Genomic DNA, 20,668 nt, shown 5'->3' on the forward strand with positions numbered 1-20,668 from the left:
TTGCCTAGCAACCATCCAGTTCTTGCAGGAGTGGAGGCGTTGTAGTTGTGTGTGTTGCTGCCTCTCAGTCACAATCATATAATTGAGCATGGCATGACACACCAATGGCCCCGCCCCAACAACAGTGCACGTGCAGATGCTTACAATCGTTTATTATTGACACATCAGTATCATTATTGGACAAAAATACAGGTTACTTTTATCTATTTTTGCAACCAAGCATAGAAATAAATGGTTGAAAAAAAATAATGACAAAAGACATGATAAAGTCCATGGTTTTTATTTGAAAAAAAAAAAAAAAACAACAACAAACAAAAAAAAAAACTATAGCATGTACAACTTGGAATGAATGTAAACTGAACTCAGATGAAGAGCGGCGGTGTGCTCCTTAACAGCGTGTGCTGTGAACGCAGCACAACGCTCACTCGTCCGAGTCGAGAAACAGAAGAAAAAGAAAAGTGAAGGCCAGTGATTCTCTCTCTTGCAAGAAAACAGGACAGACACTCCCATCTCAGCGAAAGAATGAAAGAAAGAAAAAAAAATCAAAGAAAGAAAGCTCACCGTAAGACTCTTGAAGTCCCCCCCCCCCTCCTCCTTTTAAAGGGCAGGACACACAACTACTAAGATGGTCATCCATACAACATAAACACAAAATAAAAGAACATGCCAAAATGGTTTTTTTTTTTAAATGTTTTTTTTTAACTTTTTTTTCTCAATTTTAACTAGCATACAATTAAGTCCCATTCCACTTTATGCTTTATGAGTCAGAACCTGGAATAGCCTCTCATCTTAACATTACAGGGTTCCTCTCCAAATACAAAAACAAAATTGTACCAAACCATTAAGAGGAAAGCGTATAGTGGAATCAGCACGCTCTGATAGCCCGGAGGAGTGTCAGGGTGTGGGGCGAGGGAGGGACGGGGGTCGGGGGGGGGGGGGTTGTATGTGCTCCGGTCTCAAGCTTGCATGCACGAAGAACAGAAAAAGAGAGATATAGAGGAGATGGCCAGCCCGGACATTTACTACGAGCAAATGGAACTGGACACCAACTTCTTTGCTTTAGTCTGAAAGTAGTCGTTACAGGGTGAAAGTTATTATTTGTTCAGTACTGATGCTAAATTATCTCCAGAGGAAAGAGGGAGGGAGGGAGGGAGGTACGAGGGAAGGATCACTAACCATCTTTTTCATGCAGATATTTTTTGTATTTTTTTTTCTTAATATTTCTCTGTGTGGACAGAGGGATCTTGTATTTCAACATTCAATTATTTTCTATACAGAAACAGTATGAATAAATGAACTTTTTTCTCCAAGAGGTAAGTAAAACATTTGGATTTTTTTTTTCCCATTTTTTTCATTGTTTTTTCTTCTAAGGGGACAGAATAGGGCGAGCAAGCTTCACTTTGCAGTCATCATCTGTACAAACTCTGCAGAAAGAAAGAAGAAAAAGCAAAATTACATCCGGTTGTCACAGGAAAATATGTTCAATCATTTGTATTTATTTAGATTATTTCGTGATATTAATATGAATTTAAATCATATCATTTGTTAATTATCTACTTGATTTTGTGCGCACATTCTAATGAGAGTCCCCTTTTCAGACAGCGGCCGTGTTCATCCAAAATAAATGCGAGTAGAGAACCCAGGGAAACACTACAGGGAAAAACTGTACATGGATAAAGGGAGCTTTGGAGATTGTCCAAAAGTGGGGCAATTCACTTAGTGGACATAGTAAACAACAAGATGAGCGCAGTGTCTCATGAGTGACAGCAGGGGGGGAGAGAAATCTTTTTTTGCCATCACTAATAATAACCATGAGGGACATACAGTACCTGTATTGTCAAGTGTGCCAAACTTGTGTCGCCCTCCTACATTTAATAAAATCATAAACCAATAATCTCGCTTATGTGCTACATGTGCAGGGGTTTCGACTTGATGCTTTTTCGATTATGAATGGCGTGCAATTAATTAAGATTGTTCCCCTTTTTGCATTGATTTTATATTTATGGCCTAGAAGTGTTTTCCATCCAAATAATAACTAATTATGACTTTACTACAAGGCGTAGGTTGGTGATTGAGACTACAGTACGTGGGGTCCGACTTGGCGTTAGATAAATGTCGTAGGGTCAGAACTGGGATTACCTTCATAGTTGACCTGTCCGTCTCCGTCGATGTCTGCTTCTCTGATCATCTCGTCCACTTCCTCGTCCGTTAGCTTCTCGCCCAAGTTCGTCATGACGTGACGAAGCTCTGCGGCGCTGATGTAGCCGTTTCCATCCTGGACACAAGCATTGTGGCAGCGCACATTTCAATCGATGCGTATTTTGGGAGTGGTGCAATCAATGGAAAGCTCCAAAAAGTGACGTAAAATGGAAGAAAATATGGAGTTGGTTGGTTCTTGGCCAGAAATTTCACATCTATTTCATCACAAACTTCGATTCTGTTGATAATGAATCCTCCCACTACGATTGTATGGCCTGTGCTTCAGGCACATTCATGCTGGAATCGAAAAGGTACTTCCCCACAATGTTAGAGGCATGCAGGACAATTGACCAAAAGATGCGTGTTAGTCAGTGTTATTAGTCTTTGATCCTAGGTGGTCTTACCCAACCTTTGATTGAGTTTTTATCTAGACATTTACTGTACATTTACAGTATTTACCTTATCAAATACCCGGAAAGCCTCACGGATCTCCTCCTCGCTATCTGTGTCCTTCATTTTCCTCGCCATCATGGTCAAAAACTCTGGGAAGTCAATGGTTCCATTACCTGGAAATAAATCAATGAGGCACCATTTAATCCAAATGGCAATTACATAAAAGCAGCTAAGTAGATGACATGACCCAACATTTAGCTGATGAAAAGCACAGAAATAAAAGCATTAATTTCAGAGTTCCCATCCCGTCTGAATTATCAGGCGCGGCATCAGTATTTCCTGGTGGCGAATCTTGAGAAAGCCCGAATTTATTTTCGGGGCACTTTTGTTGCTGTGACAAATGCAGTGACTGCAGGTCGAGAGGAGGCGTGGGGTCAGGTGCGGGATGTTGGCGTGAGAGGGACTGTGCGTGGCTTCCTTAGGGAAGCCCCGCGAAGACGCTGCATATGTTACACACCGCGCAGCAGTATTCCAGGAGGGGGGTCAGGGATGGCTGGGGAAGACCCATAGCCACTCATCCATAATGCAGACAGAGCGCGCACAGCTGGAAGGTCGTATAAATCAAAGGCTCGTATCTCCTGGTAGGAAAACCCAGCTGGAGAGATGTGGAGGAAGAAGAACAAAATGGAGGAAGCGGGAATGTCCTTAGTTAAGGGGGTTTCCATCACGTGCCACGGACCAGTACTGGGTCACATCAATTCAGAAATTCATATATACTGTGCCTTTTTCAGCCGCTTTGATTTTAAGACCTCTCATCACTCTAGGAGTGGACTCAAGATTATATCACAATATTTTAAGACGTGATCGGATTTTTGATACCCAGTATACAGTAGTCAGCATTTATTAATGCAAACTACCTTCATCAACCTTTTCTACAAAATAAAGCTTATTTGTCTGATTGTGTTTTGCTTTGTCCCTATGATTGACTGGTGCTGACGGTCCTTGGTGTAGTCTGCTTTTTGCTTGAAGTTAGCTGGGATAGGTTCTAGGTCCCTATGACTTTGAATGTGATAAGCAGTATGGCAAATGGATGGCTGGATAGATTTTGCTAACTGAAGAAATATAAACAAACACACATGGACACTCTGTTACTGTGTACTGTGACAAAAAAAAAAATGACTGGAGAGAAAATATTCAAGGCCTTAAATGAACGCATATCGGGTAAAATCAGTTGAGACAAAGAGCGTTAGTTTGACAATTAACTAACTGGCCTATGTTGAAAAAAGTTGGGACCCCCCACACACCTGTTCTTGACTTATGTGTACAGATTCTATCCACATCCCTCTCAGGAAAGATTCAATAAGCTGGTTGGTTCTCATGATGGATGCTGTGCTGGTGCTGCATGTGTGCGTGCACCGAAATCAATATTCATGTTGTTAAAGTGGAGGCAAGATTACCAGGGGATCAGACACACTTGACAGGGAGAGGAGCTATAAGGGGGAGCTGGAGGTTGGATTCTGTTGAGAAGTTGCTTTTACATGTTAGGACCAAATCCAGGGGTATCGTATGATTATAAAACTCAATTGAAAAAGGTCTGATGAAATTACACTTGAAGGTCGGGGACACTTAGGGAAAAGCACCCAGAGGGATTAGCCCTCGGGTGGCACAGACGGGCGAGGGGATTGTACAGATTAGAAAATGACCAAGAACGCCTTGAGATAGAGAGAGCAATAGATAAAAAAAAAATCTCGACGTGAGTGTGTATGTGTGTGGATAGGGGGAACAAAAAGGGATGCGGTAATGTGATAGGGCAGATGGTGATCTCGTGGCCCAGGGAAACAATCCAAGATCTGTTATCTAACACAGAAAAGAGCCAGCACAATCAAGAGAACTCGCTCCGCAACAAGGGGGGTGAAGAAGGAAGGGACAGCAATGGGAAAAAGGTAGGGGACAACATTGTAGAGAACCGAGCAAGCCCTCGAGCAGTAGCTCCCCAAAAGCACCACAGGTGCGAGATGGAGGGATGGACGCAAGGAGGCATGTGAAGACTGGGAGGAAGCGTGACGGCTATTGGTGGGAGGGAAGTAAAGGAAAAGATGAGCATTAAGGGAGGGGGGGAGTGGGCGTCGGAGATGAGGGAGATGCGAAGAGGAGAGTGTAAGGAGTGAACCGAGTGGGAGATGTGTGATTACACATAAGAGGCGCTGACGCAAACTATAGAAGGCTGAGGCTTCTCTGTGCACTTGAGTTTAGGCTTCTTTCATGAAGCTCTTTGAGGAAGAGTGCTGGCTTTTATGACACAAGCATGGAATAAACACTATTTTTTAAAGGCAGGTCTTTTAACGTCTGACTGCCATAAAGGTTCATTATGTCAGATGTGTGTGTCAAACAAACAAAACACACATTTTTGTTTGTCTCAAAAACAAAAATTGTTTGTTTTTAACTTGTTGTGTGCATAAATTGTACTGAGACTATTTCTGTCACATTGAAGCTGCCACCCTCTCCTCCATTCAGTTGAATGTGCTGCTTAAGGCCCCTTGTTTGGTAAATAAAGGTGATTTTCAATGGGCCAGCTTACATCTAATGACTGCTGATGTGGGTACTGGATGTGCAAAGCCAAGAGAGGCCTTATGTAACCACTTTTATTTTCCATTACTAGCTTCATTGCTGTCTGACCTAGATTGCATCAGCCAAGGGAGGCAGAGGCAGAACGAGGGGATGTTGCTGCTGATGTGTGGATGTGTGTGTGCGGAAATGCTTGTTTGCTGCTCTTGGGTGGAAGTGAAAGAGTGGGGGTGGGCACTGAGGATGGCGAGAGGACGCTCTGATAGTTGGGCGGCCAACCTATGGGCTAATTGATTCCGCCTCATCGATGTGGTCCCATTTATGAAATCCTATAAGCTGACATGGCACAGCTGGGGTCAATGTGTTCTCACGAGAATCTGGCAAAAAAACTGCGCTATTATCACACGCACTTTTTTTCCAGAAACCTGTGCGAGCGACGTGGAAGCGTGCTAACCCCCACACACAAAATGTGGTGCTACCTTTTGCAAAACACTCCATACATATGGTGAACATGCTGTACTAAAAAGGCTATATATTTGCCCCTGAAAAGGTGGGGCGGCCAAAATTACTGATTAGTAGTAAGTCAGTTAAGAGATTGTGAAGAATTCTGTTGGTTGTGTGCCCTCGATTGTTGATTAATATTGTCTCGTAGCCATTCAGTTCAACTAGTTTGCAGCGTGACGAAACAATATGACATCAGCTAATGTACTCAATGGCGTGGAAACTAGGGCCTGACTGATGCATCGGCAGATTATTTTTTTTTTTTTTACACATTAATACATGACAAGACAAAGATAAATGACAAAACAAAAATTCCCCCACCCCCAAAAAATCTACAAAAATCTGCGAAGTTTTAATGTGAACAAATACTAAAGGACAATGTACTGTAAAACAGTATTTTTTCCCCCGTAATTGATATCTTTATCTCCAAAGTGTTCTGTAAATTGACTGTCTGTTGTACTAGAGCGGCTCCAACTACCGGAGACAAATTCCTTGTGTGTTTTGGACATACTTGGCAAATAAAGATGATTCTGATTCTGATTCTGATTCTGATAATGCCAAATATCGCAATCGGCCTAAAAAAATATCCATATTGGTCGGACACTAATGGAGTTCAGAACATTCGTAGGCTGTCCCATCCCTCGACTGCTACCCTACACACCAGGGCTCCACACTAACTTTTGCACTGGTGCGACTATTTATTTTATTTTTTTTTTACATGATTTGGTCACACCCTTTTTGGGAGAGGTACAGCATGAGATGCATTTATGAAGTAAAGCGTGACAGTGACTCGAGATACGATATTCGCAAAATATTATAATAATATTTCCCTATAGTGTATACAGAATAAAACACATTTTTGAAGAAAAAAAATTACATGAGAATTTACATGAGAAGCAGATAGCGCGACTTCCATGTCAGGCTTGTAAGATTCGTCTGCCTTACCGAGTTTGAGATCTGACTTCGGGAAGAAGGGGTGATTAAAAAAAGCGGAGGGGACGGATCGATGTCATGTCATTATGAATCTGAGTGGGGATTAGTACTAATCTTTTATTTTATTTACTATTTTAGTTGCAGTCTCAAGCCCTGCACACTGACAGACAACAAATTTGAATGAGTTTACACAAGGCAAGCGGCGTTTGCGCATCAAGATCTCTGCACTGCCACCAGACATGCTCGTATTGCTCAGCAAGAACCAGTAAGATGGAGCTACTTTATTGTGTTTAATGTGTTGAGGCTTAGTGGGGCCAATTTTCTGCCTTTGTCTTGCCATTCTGTTTTTGGTTGTTTTTTCTCCCGAAAAGTATTTAATGCCCAATTGTTAAGACGAATAGTTGAAAAAGCTTTTTCTTGAAATAAACATACCTATGTTAATTCCTTAACATCAACGATCAATGACTTTCCGGTAGTCATGGAAATGTAGTGGAATGTTTTAAAAGTAGGCCAGCCACCTATCGGTTTTAAGTACAGTCCACTGCTTTGTATCCAAGGCAACTGAATTCTTCCGAAAACTGGCCAACACTGACAGCTAACATCTTCAAGTGTATTGACCAAAGGTTACCTCTTCTTCTCTTCCTGCCTTTCAGTCATAACAAAGGAGGATGAAAAGTCAGTGGAGGTTGAACAGTGACCTTTAGACCCTGCCCTTTGTCATTCTTGTTTATTGTTCTTGCGGCGTGCATTTTGGTCACCTCTTTTTATTTTCTTTATGCAAAGACTTGACTTGTTCTCCTCAGCTACACCGGAATGACTTAACACTGTCAGCAAACGGTTGAGCTGGAGCACACAGTGACTAAATTGCAGACAGAGGGACTGTGATGTCAGAAAATCAAGCTGGCCACACAGTTGGCTCGGACAGTTGGTAGAAAAGGGAGGTGACAAATAAACAAGACACCACTGCATTAAAAAAAAAAAAAAGATCTTGCTACGCTCGCTCTGCATTCTTCTGGACTAAATCGTGGATGTTTTGTTGTACTTGCTGAAATAAGTGGATGATTCTGAGGTTTTGGGCCATACTTCCCTGCTAACCACAGGCTTCATGCTAACTGTCAGTGAATCTAACTACTTGACCCTCCACCTTGATGATTCTTCAAGGTTGAAAAGTGGGTACTCGTTACACACCCACAGGTGAATGGTAGTTGGACAAAATGCTCGTTCCTATTGCTTTAACATGGGACAAGTCGAGCACCAAACAGTTTTGATGGCCTTTTACCATAATGTTGATTATTCACCACTTTCACTCACTCAGTCATTGATGCATTAGAAAAGGGCATACTGACCGTCAGCGTCCACCTCATTGATCATGTCCTGCAGCTCGGCCTCTGTGGGGTTCTGACCCAGCGACCTCATGACGGTCCCAAGTTCTTTGGTGGTGATAGTGCCGTCGCCATCCTTGTCGAATAAGGAGAAGGCCTCCTTGAACTCTGGCAGAGGGCAGAGTATGATAATGTTAGGCAGCCACCTACTTACTTTTGGGATGCTTATGTTGGGACACAATAAGGTCAAAACAGTTACAGTAAGTGACACGTGTTTGCTGATTAAGAACTAACAGAGGCCCCTGTAAAAAATAAATAAATAAATAAAAATAAAAAATAAAAAAGTAATTTTTTAATTAAAAAGACTAGCGTGTGAAGGGTAAAAAGGTAGGCTTCTTAAAGTATTGAGGATTAACTTTGGGCCCTTTAGCAAAAGCTAATTAGCCACAGAGTGGGTTTAATGGGGAAAAAACAACAACAACAAAACAGCATCCCCATTTCCTCCCACCCCGGACACTCACTTTTCTCCCTCTTCCCTCTGGAAAACGCCACAAGACATTCAAGTCTAGAACCACAAAGCTGTGAAAAGCATCTGCCCTCAACCCCCAAAGTAAGAACCAATTGTTCCTTTTTACCCGCAAGTAAAATCTAATCAACAAGAACTGTGCAACACTATCTGGAAACAATGTGCAATACCCATATGTAAATAATTGATTAACTACGTAATATATATACCATATTTTCACGAACATAAGGCGCACTTAAAAGTCTTAAATTTTCTCCTTATAATGTAATTTCGCCTTATGTGTGCACCGAGTTCCAAAATCTGTAAATGTTGTTGTGTGACTTTAATGAGCGCTCCGCTTAACTGACTGGGAGCATTTCCTGCCGACACGCTGCTTATACGGAGGAAGGCGGACGTGACTGAGGACAGCATGCGGACGCTAAAGTAGGTAGGTATACAGTGCCGGTATGTGCAAACAACATCGGTTTGGCTAAGAACCCCCGAAAATGGCACCTACGAAGAGACACGCTTTACGAAGCACAGTTTAAACTGCAAGCTATCAGTTACGCGGAGGAACATGGGAATCGAGCAGCCGCGAGAGAATTCAAGATCAACGAATCCATGGTTCGCAAGTGGAGGAAGCAGGAAAACGCCGGCATCATTGCTGAACAGACCCCCGGCAACGAGACCGACTCCGAAAATGACGAGAGGGAACCCGGCTAGTTTGATGGAGAACTTGCTCAGCTGTTCATGTCAGATACAGAAGATGAGGACTTTGATGGATTTGTGGATGAGGATTGATCAAAAAATAACGTGAGTACATTGTTAAATACGTCAATACAGTACAACCGAACTTACTGTTTACATTGGTAAATACTTCAATAAAGTACAACCGAACTCAGTCTTGCTCCCGCTGCCTTTTTAAAAACATACGCTAGCATGCATGCTAGCGTATGTTTTAGCGTGCATGCATGCTACCGTATGTTTTAAGCTAGTGTATGTTTTACCATGCCTGCGCCCAATAATACGGTGCGCCTTATGTATGTGTTAAATACAGAAATAGACCCCGTAACTCAGACTGCGCCTTTTAACACGGTGCACCTTATGGTCGCGAAAATACGGTAATAACAATAATAGTAATATGGTCATTCTCCTAAATGTGAACAATTGTTTGTTCTATATACAAGTGTGTTGATAATGAGTGCTTATATTTATTTATTTTGCAAATTGTGAGATGCCTAACTGATATTCATTGGTCCTGTGACAGTGACAAATTTCTTTTCTGTTCTTTTTACAACACAAGCCTACATTATTTAATTGTCAAGGTTCATGTGTAGTGAATGAAAGAAATTGTAGAACTAAAAAAATGGGAGGCGGCACGGTGGACAGTTCCGAGGTTAGGGGTTCGAATCTGGGCTTCCTGCGTTGAGTTTGCATGCCCTCCCTGTGCTTGTGGGGGCTTTCCTCAGGTACTTTGGTTTCTCCCACGTTCCAAAAACATCCATCATTAAAGACTAAATTGTCCATTGGTGTGAATGTTTATTATTGTTTGTCTATACGTGCCATGTGATTGGATGCTGGGATAGGCTCCAGCACATCCACGACCTTAGTGAAGAAAACGGAATAAAAGATGGATGGATGGACGTGCTCCATGGGTCCCATGTAAATAATTCTAGTAAATCCCTGTTCATTCCGCAAAGCTAACGCTCTTCCAAGGGAGTGCAAGTCCTTCATTATTCTTTTTTCATTGTATGCCGTGATAACAGAGCCACGTTACGTAACGGGTGTGACAGAGAAACTTCATTGACTAAAATGAAATGGGGCCATTCATACCTGCAATCTGCTCCTCTGTTAGTTGGTCGGCCTGTGGATGGAGAAAAAGAAGGGAAGGGGTGAGCGGGGGTGGCAAACAAACAAGTTACTCAGCATGCACATTTTCCAAAATCCCAGATGTACTGGTCATCGCATTCCACATCATCCCTACCCACCCACCACTACACGTTTCAACACTGGAGACCGTGTTCAGGGCTCTGTTGGCCTCTGAGCTAGGCCTGAAATAGCATGCACTCATGGGGGATGCTAAGATTTACCAGTGACAAGACTCCAAATTAACAAGGTCCCATGAGTGCCAATCTGTAAATTACATTCTTTTGCATTTTTTTCTTGTCCAAATTACTTTTTTGCTCCACGCATGATCTGACCGTGCTAAATTGATGTGATCCTTATCACGCTTTCATGACATTTTAAATTCATCTCGTTTCCTGGTGACAGTTTGATTGCTGTGAAAGCAATCACACACATTTTATGGATGTCGAAGGTCACTTCATTAAATGTGAATCTGTGAGATGGGTTCTCGGATTTTGCAGAGGAAGACTAGAACCATACACGAGACGATGTTTTCTGGAGACCAACATTCTGACAGCGTCTAAGACATAGGCCAGCATGGTAATCGATTGCGTCTATCGACCAACAAGGGGTTAACTGCTGCTAGCTTGATAATGATAACTCACTGCATTAGAAAACATTTCTTGTCTTTGACACTGTTTTCCAGCAAAAAAAAACAACACAAACAAACAATTATGATTTGTCACAAATGTGCACACACGCACACCCCTGAATGGCAATCTTGCTTGACACCAAAACTTTCCATTCCCATGGCTCCAGTGAATTAGTAACAGTTGCCAGTTCTGCCTGCAAGCCAATTCCCACAGCAGTTTGGTGCGCTTATGTTTGTACCTGCAAATTAGCTCCGGATACAGACGCACATTGAGGTCACCACTGAATCCCAGAGATGCGGAAAAACAATCAAATTTTGCAGTTATTTTTGTAAGTCTCGCCAGTAAATTAACAAAATAGTTAGATTAGCAAGAAATAGCGCATGGCTTAAGCAAACTGCTGCAGCATACCCAAAGTGAACTGACAAGTTTAATGCTGGTAAATGCATCATAGCAATTAGGGGGGGGGCATAAAAATCACTTATTGGAACATCGATTGTGTGGAACTGATCACTGATCAATTGCATGCCGAAGCAGCTGAGGCAAAATGTGGTGCAATGGTTTGCTGCACCCAGCAGAGGTGCTCTTGTTTCAGTTTTCTGGCTAAAGAACAACATGACTTCAACAATGGAAACTCCTCCCCAGGCAGCATTTTTCTGCTCAATATGACATTGGCTTGGAAACAGCAGTCCGGATCATTCAGATAATGTTAAAAAAATAAAATTACAGCTAATTCGTTAATTTTCTCAATAGTCCAATACTAATCCCTAACTGCATTCTCCAATGATATGATTATCAACACTAGTATGTGTACAACAACATTAAAGCAATCTGATTGGATTGTAAATTCCGTTATCTTCTGGCAATAGCATGACATTATTATACAGCAATTTCTGCCCAGGATGTCATCTCCGAGCCCACTATTTCAAAACGTTGTTGATCTTTGAGCAGAGAATAGTAATAATGAACCCTTCCCAAATGAGTAACACAATGGTTGGATCCAGTGTAATGGCAACGCTATTATACGAATAAAACAAGTGTTGACATAACAACAAGAAAAGAAAATTTGTCTCTCAGCATTCACACAATGATGAGATTCAGTTAAATTGGACGCTTTCTGCATGACACACCACAAGTTGACCTTTTAACTTAGCTATGTGAAAAACAAAATACATGCCCTCATGATTTGCGTAGCAAACAGCGGATGAATCGATGGAGCCCGTCAGGGATTGTGAATAACCTCAGCAGCACTCATAAGATTAGCGGACATGATTCAATAACCTCTCTCTCACAAACAACACTGCTTCCTTTTCTACCTTCCTGCTTCTATTCGATATAACAAAAAAGGAAATGTCAAGAGGCAAACACTGACTGATGTCACCCATCTTAAAAAAGGTTCATTGTTTGAGCATTTCTGCCGCGTCTTTGTTTTTATCACCCTCTTGTGGTAATTTCTCACTGCATTATTAATAAGTCATCCTTAATATTACAGAGGAACCTTAAATGTCAAACAGAGTACAGTGATCATCCTGCAATTTGCTTGTACTTCTATACTCATTTTCCCACAGGAAATAATGGTGAGTAAAATAACCTATTCTTAAGTCAAACTGTCACATCATAACACTGTTACAATGTTTTAAGTATCTTTTTAAAAGTTCGTAACTGGTATACAATTGTAAGCGTGCCAAATTGTCCACAAAATTAGAAAACCCAAAAATGAAGTCATCTTTTGATGATGGACCTATCACTTACCAGACAGGGAGGATTGCTCGAGGCAAGTGAGCTGAATGCATAATGCTTTTCAATATTAACTATCATACAACAAATTGTGTACTCACAATTAACTTGTGGTGTGAAATTATGTATGACATGGTGTAGAGCATGGTGGCTAGATGACCGACTGGTTAGCCCATCTGCCTCACAGTTCTGGGGACCAGGGTGCAAATCCCGGCCCCGTCTGTGTGGAGTTTGCATGTTCTCCCTGTGCCTGGGTAGGTTTTCTCCGGGCACTCCGGTTTCCTCCCACATCCCAAAAACATGCGTGGTAGGTTGATTGAAGACTCTAAATTGCAGGTAGGTGTGAGTGTGAGTGCGACGGGTTGTTTATTTCTATGTGCCCTGCGATTGGCTCGCGACCGGTTCAGGGTGTACCTCGCCTCGCACCCGAAGATAGCTGAGATAGGCTCCAGCAGCTCGTGACCCTCGTGAGGATAAGTGGAAAAAGAAAATGGATGGATGGTTGGATGGTGTAGAGCATGGCGGCTAAGTGACCGACTGGTTAGCCCATCTGCCTCACAGTTCTGAGGACCCAGATTCAAATCCGCCCTCGCCTGTGTGGAGTTCGCATGTTCTCCCTGTGACTGCGTGGGTTTTCTCCGGGCACTCTGGTTTCCTCCCACATCCCAAAAACATGCATGGTACGTTAATTGAAGACTCTAAATAGTCCATGGGTATGAATGTGAGTGCGAATGATTGCTTGTTTCTATGTGCCCTGCGATTGGTTGGCAACCAGTTCAGCATGTACCCCGCCTCCTGTCCGCAATTAGCTGGGATAGGCTCCAGCATACCTGCGACACTAGTGACGATAAGCGGTATAGAAAATTGATAAATAGATTGTGTAAAGCTATGAACGAATCAGTGGTGATTTGGATTGACTCACAGATCAGGAAGAAAAATCTAATCCCGAATCAGAATTTTCCCATTCGAATCAAAACGAATCAAGTAATAACATACTTCTTACTGTATTCTGTCAAGCGCCGAATTGCTGTTACTTCCGTTGTTTACGGCCACCGCTATTTTGACTTAGTCCGCAACTCTTCTGCGCATGTACGCATTGTAGCGTCACAGAAATCTCCATAAAGTTTGTTTGGGGGGGGACAAGCTCTCCAATGAAAACTTGCATTTAGCCTAGCTCTCCAATGAGCTGCACGGATATCATGGAAGTGCCACATCGGAAACAAAAAGGAACCATCGGTGCAGAGGGTGCCCACGGCAGATTGAACAGCAGAAAGTTTATCCAACACAGCGTGGCAGATGACATGAGTGGCTAGGTAGCCAGCAGGCTAAGTAGGAGCAGGCTAGCTCGAAAAGCGGCAGTTTGGTTCGGTCCGCGGGGATTTATGGCACCGACAAGCGCAAAACAGACCCAGGATTCCACCTGTGGCCAAGGTACTGCGAGGGATCCTGGTTAAAGTAAGCCATTTTAAAGTAAAAAGAAAACGTTTTCATACGGAGAGGGGGCCGCTAAAACAAGTCAGTCAAAGCATGCCACCGTACGCTTACTGGTTCTATAGATATTTTTCAAATAATCAAATCATAAAGACCGCTGACAATGTACATTCTATTCTTTTAATATTGATGTCAACTTGTGGTCCTTTCAGCCAAATTGCACTGAGATGCCAAGATAGAGATGTGTATACGATGTCTGTTATCTTTTTGTGGTAGGATTACAAAAAAATAAGTGGCCAAAGTCTCATGAGATGTAGAAATATTGCACCATGTCAATAACATGTCATATGATGAAAGTTTGATCATGTTTTTGAGTGATATTAAAGGTATTTCCCCTTCTGATTCCAATTGTATGACCTCCTACTGCATCCTGTGTACCCTCTTTGTCATGATGTGTGGCTGCCACTGCTGCGTTTCCCTATGTGGACTGGGTGTGGGGTTTGGTGAGTCACTGCTATGATTTCCTTCTTTGGATTCGGTCCAAGCTGTCAGGTTTTCAGAAGTGCTGCAGCCACCAGGCCTATGACCGGCCCATCCCTGCCTTTTCTAATTTTTCCTCTAACTGTTCCTCAGCGCACAGCAAGACCTCCGCTTTTGGTTATTTACACCTCTTTTTCCTCTCCACATACTGCTTGGAAGAAATTCACAATCCTCCGACAGATTGCGGTGTGTGTGCTTGTTGACTGGAGAGGGGGTGGGGGCTTTGCCGGTTGGCATGAGTGGGTCAGCCACACCCACTGTTGCCTGAGCAGTCAGCCCCACAGCATTGCAGTCCAAAGAGGACTGCAGCAGGCTAGAGGGAGTTCACTGGGCCAGGGGAGCCACTCATGTTTCACACTTGCACTCTCATATGATCGCACAGGGTTCCGTTGGTTAGGTCAAATGGTATAAATGAATCTTTAAACAACACTTATGTGTCACTGATGTAGAGTCATTATCCACCAACTGGAAGGTGAAAAAACAGCTGTCACTCTGGCAGATGGGTGTGACACACAAACACACACTACATTCATTCTGACACTAGCTCAAACGCAGTCAGCGTGACCCACACACACGGCCTTTGTAAGGAAGCAATGGGCTCAACGGAGTGATCAACAAAAGACAGTGAGGCCTTATGGGCTGAATCGAGAGGGGAGGAGGAGGAGAGAGGATGGGTGTAAACAACACCAGCTTCCCTACACCCTGCGGAAAAGGCTGGTCCGCCATATGGCCACGGTGGCCATAGGTGGCTGGGTACTCCTCCGCACCACTCATGCCAAGTAACTGGGAATGAACACGGGACACGGCGAGGTGTTGATCGCCAAGCGCATAAATTATTCATCGTGCCAGATCAGATGTCCTTTGAGTTACAAAACATGCATTGGGAAACAAGAGCAGAGCAGAAATGAGATCAGACCTCAGCGCGGTCAATACCTGCACCGCAGTGGGGCGGCTGTTTGTACACTCCAATGAGTGTACTGATGCAGACAACGGGCTTAAACTTTTCAAGGGATGCAGGCAATAACAATCCACACGTCAGTTACTGTGCTCCATTGCAACGTGAAGCTGCATCACAGCCAATACCACAAATAGGACATCTTGCTCGCGACAGCAGAGGAGCGTCTCAAGTCGTTCGGGGCATTAATGAACTATCATGCATGATCATTAATGGAATAATCACAGGAAACAAAAAGTAATAGTTTTTAATTTTTACATTTTTTATATTTAGTAACTTGAAATAAGAAACTACCATTACCAATATACCATAAAACACATTTTTGTCTTTACATTTACCTATAACTCATGTTTGTTATTATTATCATTAGCAGTCTTTGCTGATTGGCTGGGAGATAAACTATGATTGCGATACCCTGTAGCGAGGGGTCCATTTTGATTTATGTATAAGTCACCAAACATTGTTCCTTGCCTCTAAAGGGCTATGTTTAAGACTTTTACAGTATTAAGTAACATAGCCATCTAAGCACATCCTTTCCATTAGCTGTTTGCAGATGATAGTGTGTGCCGCATCCTTTTGCGTGCCAGTAAGGCACAAAAAAGAGTATTATGTACACCAAAGTAATCCACAGCATGTGTCGATTGATGCTGGCGAAAAATAGTCTCTTAAACAATTTAATACATTAGAAAATAATGTAGAGGGTAGCCATTAACGCATACAACGCAAAAGATAGACCCATAAAAGATCCCAACAGGCTGCAATGCAGTTATACCACTGTCATGCATATTATTACATCCATTCATTACACCAGTGCCACCCCCTCCATCATGGCCTGGTCTGGCATGGCACGGCTAGGCCTCAAGGAGACAAAAAAATACAAACAAAAAGACTCCGTGGGAAAAGTTCCACGGAATAATAATATTTTTTTTTTTTTAAAAAGGCATCTCCCACAGTTCCTGTATGTCCTAAAAGAGAAGAATGTCAGCGTGTGCCTTGAATAGCGGCAAGGTAGGCGTCCCAACACGCCTGCGCTCCTCGTGCGCATTGGCGAATGCATAGAATTCGATGAAATTATGGCTGCAGAATTATACCGTAATAACTCAATCTAGCGTTCGATCGTCCTAATAGTAACATAAAGCGTACAATGCAGGGGGTGGTGGGGGTGGGGGCACTAGCAAGCTTGCCTCCACCAATGGCTGTTATTGCGCAGTTGTGAGGAAATGCGGTTCCAATTTCATACATTCAATACGTTCGCATATATCAATGCACCCAGTAATGAGAGTGTAAACATCCAGAGACCAGTTTTACAATAATAAAGTGGACGAGCCGGGCGTAAACGAAGAAGTTTTTTTGCGGGCGTTTTCCGCCTCCCCGCATCCAGAATAGCTCATCAGTACTGATGCCGCTCAAATAAATGCATTCGTTTTTACACTTGTGCTAAGCTACACCTGTCCACCAGAACCTGTTAAATACAGTTTTCCCACCGAATGAAAAGAACGCATGAGAATACATACCATGTCGAACGGATTGTGTGCTTGTCGGTGTGTGGCGGCGGACTAGGAATGTGCTCGTCCCTTCGATGCAGCTCCACTGGCGGATGGACGCGTGTATATCGTCGCGGCCACAAGGCTCTCTGTATCCCTCCGCCAAAACCAGCACTGATCACTCACTTCCTGATTTCACGTCAATGTAATGATCTCTTGTACTATGCGATGCAAATGATCTTTAAACCGAAATAATTCACGTGTACACGCGGGAAATATATGGCGTTGTGTGTGTATTGTGATGTAAAACAAGAATAATGTCATCTGATAACATTACCAATACCTATGGTAATTGGTTACAAGCGACCACGAGGCCCAAAAAAAAAAAAAAAAAAAAAAAAAGTGACAACTAATTGGACATTTTTTTTACCTTTATTGAAATCCACAAAATACAGATTTTTGTTATTTTTTTATGAAATAAACATATGAAATGCATAATCTTATGAGATACTCAATTTGAGTTTAGCGATCGCTATGTGGTCTACAAAACTGAAATGTCTAAATGTTGTTTTGTAATGTATTCAAAAATGATAAAATGCATTTATTGCTATAAAGGGTCACAGCATTTCAATCAAAATGTATTGTCAATAATTAATGTTAAAAAATACTAATACTTTATGCAAAACAAAACCTACAACTCATAAAAGATACACAGTGCGTTTAAATTATAGCAGATTATTGGTTTGTGTTAAAAATAATATTTTAAAAAAATCAACCATGGCTTATCTAAAGCAGTACTGCATTTTTAATTATTGAAAGACAAACTCTAGTTCCCTTGCAAAAGCACTAGTTTGCTTCCGCGCAAGGATCCCGCTCGTATCGGAAGTGCTATGGTTGAAGCTGGAGAATTTGCGGTACCCGGCATTGTGAAGTCGCTTCTGATTGGCTGCTTCAGACCCGCAATATTATACTCCATGTCTCGGCTCCTCTGATTGGACACACGGGACCTGCATTGCACCAGGCTGTGGCGCTTGATGGGAATATAATAAAAATAAATTTAGAAAAGTTGTAAAGTAATTTACCGTTCAGCATCGGTCTGCAAACGCTTTATTTTCGAATCCCCTGACATTACGACTACGGATATAAAACGTAACTATTTTTCATTGGTGCGCAGAAAATGATATGAGCAGAGTGCAGATTTACTATTGGCTGCTACAAGTGTGTCAGGCCCGAGTGAAATTGACAGCTTTCGTATCAGCATTGCAGTTTCCTTCTTGTTTGTCCGTATACAGTGTGATGACTAAACAACTTTCACAATCATTTCCTGTGGTGTGCTAGTGTAGTAAAACAGTGCTGGCAGCTGACATATTTGCTCCAAACGTCCCAACACACTTGAAGTCATGTCTAACGCAGAGTGGGAATTGACTCCGAAGCGTCACTTAGTGGCCAGAATGAGTCACACATCTCAAGCACAAACTTTTTCAGTTGAAAAACAAAAAATGTTCCCATCGCTATATAAAAAGACACACTGTCTGACATGAAATCAGACTAAACATTTCCCGTTTTAGGTCAATTAGGATTATAGTGCCAAAATGATTTGCATTTGCTAAATGCCAGAAGGAGAAGGATTTGTTTTCGACAAGTTTTCATGAGTCAGAAGTTTTTGCATAACATAAGGCACAGTCATCCTTTGCCCTTTACCAATTTGGGAAAACCAAGCTGATGATGTCATTCCTTTGGAAGCTTCTTAGGTTTATTGACAACATTTTAGTTAAATGTACTGTATTTTGGCTATTTAGACCGCCATAGAGTGACTCTCTTAACATGGGCTTAGTATAAAAGTGTCGATTTCATTAAAAAAAAAAAAAAAAAAAAACTTGTTTTGTCATACAAGTAGCCCAGTCACGATAATTCCTTTATCGACTTATTGTTCGGTAAATAAAATAAACCACGATCGTTTTTCCGGACTCGATAAATGGTCATTGTTGTGGTGAGCCGACAGAGTTGGACAGCTGTGTCATTAGCTTTTAGTGAGCTCATGGAACGCCGGCGCTACACTCTTGCCGGTGTTCGCTCCGTCCAATACTCAACAGCCTTGCTCCATGTGCCGCGTAGATTTTCACAACAGAGACACTTAAGGGAAAGTTAACTGTTTGTCGTGCTCGCTAGCCTGCCTGCGAGTTTACCAGCTAGCGATTTAAGGAGCTAAATAGCTCGCTCCACCGCAGCAATGTCGTTTAAAACGTCAGCGCCTCTCCGAGTTGTTGTGTGTGTTAGTCCCCAATTAACACAAACACGGGAACGTTAACTGTTTATTAAATATAACTTAATTTGCACACGTTATTCAGCCGGTAGTTGACCACAGCAAACGGCAACGTATATTTGATTGACAGGTGAAGGTCACATCTTCAGCGGACCAACCGCACAGTAGCTGGGTTTACATGGAGATTTTTTTGTCATTCTGATTGAATTCGTTCTGGTCAACTGTTTACATGTGACGTTATCTATTCTGGTCTGGTATTATACATAATGTGCACTACATTTAATCGGGAAAGCTGTGAGACATGCCCACGTCATCGTGAACATCACGTCATTTATCAAGATGGAGGTCCGTCGTCTACGTCTATTCAACGGAAGTAGTTGGGATTGTTTTTTATACGTTTATTTTAAAAAAAGAACGCTTGATTAAAAAACAACTCATACGTAGTTCAAAACAAGATCTCCGTCGCATATGAGCTCCTTCGAGAGCCACCATATTTACGCCGTTTGTAAAGGATGACGTCACCGTGCATCTACATCAAGACGAAGCATGCGCAGACAGAGCTTTTCCTGGCTCTAGTCTGGCAGGCGGCACGGTGGGCGACTGGTTAGCACATCTGCCTCACAGTTCTCAGGCCCCGGGTTCAAATCCTGCCTCACTGTGTGGAATTTGCATGATCTCCCCGTGCCTGCGTGGGTTTTCTCTGTGAACCCTTCCTTTCTCAGGGAAGGTTAACTGAAAAACTCTAATTTGCCCGTAGGTGTGAATGTAAGTGCAAATGGTTGTCTGTCTGTGTGTGCGCTGCGATTGGCTGGTTCAGGGCATACCCCGCCTCTCACCTGGGATAGGCTCCAGCACCCCCCGCCACCCTAGTGAGGATAAGCGGGATGGAAAATGGATGGATGGATGGTATATACTGTATGGCAAAAATTTACTTCTGATCAATTTGGCAAAAGAAATATTCCACCTCTGTGAAACCGAATGAAATTCCGTTCAGATTTTGCCTGTTATTCCAATTGAAGCTTCATATGGAGTATTTTTATTTTTATCGGTTTGGGCTTCTAAACCAATTATAATCGCAATAGAAGGCTCCATGTAAACCAGGCTAGTCTAGATATTTAGTATCGTTTAGAAGTGTCGGTGACTATTTGGAGTCTATGTTGTGTGTTTGGTTGTTCTCCATGTTTCAGAATTGGATCCATACCGCATCACCTGTTTCAAGTCGAAGTTGAAGATGCGCATCTTAGGTTGCTTGAGATGTTTGTTTTTTTTAAAACTCTTTCTGAGCACTACAATGCCATGTATTAGTTTGTGTTTGTTTGTTTGTTTTTGCTTTTTTGTCCTCAGT

At 42.4% G+C, this 20,668-nt stretch overlaps 1 protein-coding gene across 1 annotated transcript; it reads right to left on the reverse strand.

Annotated features, from left to right (window-relative positions):
* Positions 1-264: 264 nt before the first annotated feature.
* Positions 265-17,219, reverse strand: calm1b (calmodulin 1b). The gene is made up of 6 exons (XM_061753785.1): positions 17,091-17,219; positions 10,252-10,282; positions 7,938-8,081; positions 2,659-2,765; positions 2,140-2,275; positions 265-1,424 (listed from the first exon to the last, which is right to left on the reverse strand). Exons 1-6 carry the CDS (start codon positions 17,091-17,093, stop codon positions 1,396-1,398), a joined length of 450 nt encoding a protein of 149 aa, XP_061609769.1. The 5' UTR covers positions 17,094-17,219; the 3' UTR covers positions 265-1,395.
* Positions 17,220-20,668: the final 3,449 nt, after the last annotated feature.

The sequence above is a fragment of the Phyllopteryx taeniolatus genome, chromosome 18 (assembly GCF_024500385.1).
Source record: "Phyllopteryx taeniolatus isolate TA_2022b chromosome 18, UOR_Ptae_1.2, whole genome shotgun sequence".
Classification (NCBI taxonomy): Eukaryota; Metazoa; Chordata; class Actinopteri; order Syngnathiformes; family Syngnathidae; genus Phyllopteryx; species Phyllopteryx taeniolatus.

Excerpts from the sequence above, each read along its gene's own strand:
- calm1b (XM_061753785.1), bottom strand. Across the intron at positions 8,082-10,251 it reads AACAGAGGAGCAGATTGCAG|AGTTCAAGGAGGCCTTCTCC; the intron begins GTATGAATGGCC and ends GCCCTCTGCCAG. Across the intron at positions 1,425-2,139 it reads CGGACAGGTCAACTATGAAG|AGTTTGTACAGATGATGACT; the intron begins GTAATCCCAGTT and ends TTCTTTCTGCAG.